The sequence below is a fragment of the Lactuca sativa genome, chromosome 4 (genome assembly GCF_002870075.4).
Source record: "Lactuca sativa cultivar Salinas chromosome 4, Lsat_Salinas_v11, whole genome shotgun sequence".
Lineage (NCBI taxonomy): Eukaryota > Viridiplantae > Streptophyta > Magnoliopsida > Asterales > Asteraceae > Lactuca > Lactuca sativa.
The window spans coordinates 67521169-67524797 of record NC_056626.2 but is presented as its reverse complement, the minus strand read 5'-3'; the positions used below and the strand labels follow the sequence as shown (position 1 = coordinate 67524797).

The 3629-nt window shown below is 29.1% G+C and overlaps 1 protein-coding gene across 1 annotated transcript; it reads right to left on the bottom strand.

Annotated features, from left to right (window-relative positions):
* Positions 1 to 1880: 1880 nt before the first annotated feature.
* On the bottom strand, positions 1881 to 3188 carry LOC111916103 (uncharacterized). Its single transcript, XM_023911740.1, has one exon. The coding sequence runs from the start codon at positions 3186 to 3188 to the stop codon at positions 1881 to 1883; it is 1308 nt and encodes a 435-aa protein (XP_023767508.1).
* Between the last annotated feature and the right edge of the window lie 441 nt (positions 3189 to 3629).

The following is a 3629-nucleotide window of genomic DNA, read 5'->3' as shown; positions in this document are numbered from 1 at the left end:
TATTTTCGTGAGGGATCGTAAAATTTTCCAATGATGAAATATAAGAGGGGTTTAACCGTTTAAGAGTAGTACTTAGACTTAATTTGAATTGAACTTTTTAATTTTATTTACTAGCAATTTTTTGTTTTGGAATTGATGCATAGTTTAGTGAAAATGTTTAACTATTTATCAAGCATTTTGCTGACTTAAATGTTTATTAATATGGGCAAAAATAAAGATATTATTGTAGACCAAAATGAAAGTTTCGTGTGTTAAACAATATTACGTTATTACTAATAACAATAACATTTTTAGATCCTTTTATCTTGCTATTGTAAAGTTATTTTCCTACATTAAGGGGACTTCAATCACTTACTGGAATAATGATCTTTTATGGTTTGCTATTTGACTTTTGATAATATTTTAGTCTACTGCCTAATTACGGTAAAGATTACAAAATACTTAGTACTATTTTTTGACTAATTAATCTCCTTTTAGTTAATATACAAAATAAATTTAAATATTGTTTATATACTAATATAGTTTATTTAGAGCTGATAATAAGTTGATTTGGGTTGGGTTCGGTTCAACCCATTTATAGGGTTGACTATTTCAACTCAATCCAAAATGTTTATTTAAATGAGTTGATATTTTGAATCCATCCTAATCTTTCAAATAAATGGTTGTCATCGGATTGACTTGTAGTTTCTAACCCAACCTATTAAATAAATGGTATAAACATTGATTAACCCATTTAAAATAAAAAAAATATAAATAATTAACTAAAAATTACACCATTTAAATTAGTTTCAAACTTAAATAAAATTTTAAAGTGTAACAAAGACACAATACCAATTTACAAATACAAATAAATATTCAAATATCATTAAAAATATTTAATTTCGAAATGATATTGAAGAGTGATTAGTATTGTTGACGTGAAAAACATAGGAATTACGATTGCATCTTTTTAAAAATAAATAATAATACAACATTATAATTTTTAAATTAATATTTAGATTAATACATTATAATATTTAAAAAGTTATTAAATTAATATATATTAAAGTTAAATGAGTTGGTGGGTTGAAAATGGATTGATAATTTTTATCCAACTCAACCTATTTAAATAATAGGTTAGATAGTCTGACCCGTTTAACATAAAAGGATTGAAAATCTGAACCCAACCTACTAATTTTAGGTTAGGTTTGGTGGATCAGATCGATTATTTTCGGCTCTAAGTTTACTACTTTTATAACAACCAATGTTTTCTAATTAATATAGTCACACTCACACCGAGAGCTGCTTCTATATGTTTGTAATTGATATTATAAGGATATATTTCAAGTCAAAGATGTTTTGTATACCAAGTTGTGCGTCGAATTAGGTACATGATGCATGTATATACGCGTCATTGCTATAGATCTAATACATATTATTAATTTCTGTTAAAAATAAACATACTATTCGATTTATTGCAACACACTTAAATTTGTATTTGTTAACATATATACATCTCTTGATTAGATTTAAATTAAGATAACTTATAGTTCACGATCAAACATATCCATATTTTAAAGCTTACTGATTTACTCCTTCCGTCCCATTTTTATTGGCCACATTACTATTTTAAGTTGTCCCAAATTAATTGTCATTGTTAAAAATAAATGTGTATTTTTACTATATTACCCTTCATTTAAGTTATCTATAATACATTTAAATTTGGGATTTACTAGGAAAAAGAAAACTCGTGCTTTCTTGCTTTTTCACAAGTTGCTTTACGTAAAAAAAAAAAAGAACAATAAAGTGGCAGTAAACTTCCAAACACAAAAGTCTTTTTTTTCATTAAAATCAAAACACCATGAACTGTTTCTTTCAAAACAAATTGATATGCAAATTTTTTAATTGTTCAAATACATTACAGCATCGTCTATTAAAGTTTGATCACACTCAATTTGGAGTGGTAAGTTACCTTGTCGATCTAACCTAGACTTACCAATATGCGGTATATGATAATTGTTGCCACCTTGAACCTTTATGATTTCTTTCATACATGTTTGTAGTGTTAAAAAAACATTGTTAAGTTGTTGTGATTGCATTCTTTCAAAAGATGTTTGAACCGCATTAACCAATTCATCGGTTGTACTCAAAGCCTCTTGTTCTTGAAGTGATTGTATTGCTCGAAAAAATCCAAGGTCTAAAACATTCAAATCCGGGCTATTGGGGGGTTGAAAACAAAGTCGAATATCAAACCCATCTCGCGATGCCGCTTCAAGAAACTCGCTATCATCAACATCAATATGGGGCTTTGCGTTATCTTGTTGAATAAATATAGGACCGGTATGACCTCGCGGCCATTTAGCTCTAATATCCGGTAGAACTTTTTCTATCAACCATGACCTTGTTACCTCTTTGTTCACCGATAAAATAGGTTTCGTTTCCATTGTTCCCGCAACACGGTTTTTGCTTGAACGTTTAGCGGGTTCTAATGTTGTAAATGGGTAGATACCAATTTTTCCCGAAAAAACTTCGTTGCCCGATGAATCATATCTCGGTCTTGCTACCGCCGCTAGAAACATGATCTTTGTAATAAACTTTTTGCTTTTACATGTTCTTAACGGTTCATCATCACCGGGGACAAGATAATAACGTTTTGATGGTTTTGACATATAAAACCATTTTTCATCAATATGGACAACATTAAACATATCATGGAATGTAGGAATTGGACTAAATAATGATGACAATGTAATCTTTGATAAACAATATTCTAATCTTGCTCTTCTATTCTCATGAGTTAGAGTTGGCTTGATGACATTTGTATGTGGTCGAAGAACACCTTCTTTAATTCTTCTATGCAATGTTGATTTTGAAACATTTAGAGATTTTGCAAGAGAGCGTATATTGGATCGATGACGTAATGGAATTTCCGAAACTTGATTCAAATTTATTTGTACCCTTTTCTGCCCAACAACCATTGGCATATTTGAAGAGAAATCAACCGGTAATCCATGGTCAACTTGATTTTTACCTTGATGCCAAATGCGACTAACGGTTCGCTTAGAAACCGAGAATAGTGAAGCTACTTCACTTACGGAACCTTTTTTTAATCTTCCATCGAAACTTTCTTGCAATAAGGATTGGAATATGGCTTGACGTTGTGCAATGGTAGTGTTTTTTTTAGTAGGTGGATTTGTGGAAAGCTCCATATGATAACTGAAGTGTTGATAAGAATAAATTTGAAGTTGGAATACACTATTATGAACTGGTTGATGCATATAAATATAAAGGTGGTAAAAATATTGGCTCCATAAAATTATCTTTAAGTGCTTCCGGCAAAAAATTATGGCGGCATAATTGCCTCCAGTTGTTTATCATAAAAAAAAAAAAGTAAAAGTTGGAGTAAAATTTTAAAATTATGGCGGCTTAATTGCCTCCAATTTTTACCGTAAGAAAATGAAAATTTAAAAATAAAGAGTAAAATTTTGGCATGAAATTATGGCCGTATATTTTTGCGTAAAAAATGGAATTTTAAAAGTAGGAGTAAAAAATCCAGAATTTTAAAAGACAAAATAAGATAAGTTTATAAAAGGGTAAAAATGTCATTTTACTAAATAACGTAATCAATAATTAATGTTTTTTTAAACTTT

Excerpts from the sequence above, each read along its gene's own strand:
- LOC111916103 (XM_023911740.1), bottom strand. The coding sequence starts at position 3,188 with ATGGAGCTTTCCACAAATCCACCTACTAAAAAAAACACTACCATTGCA.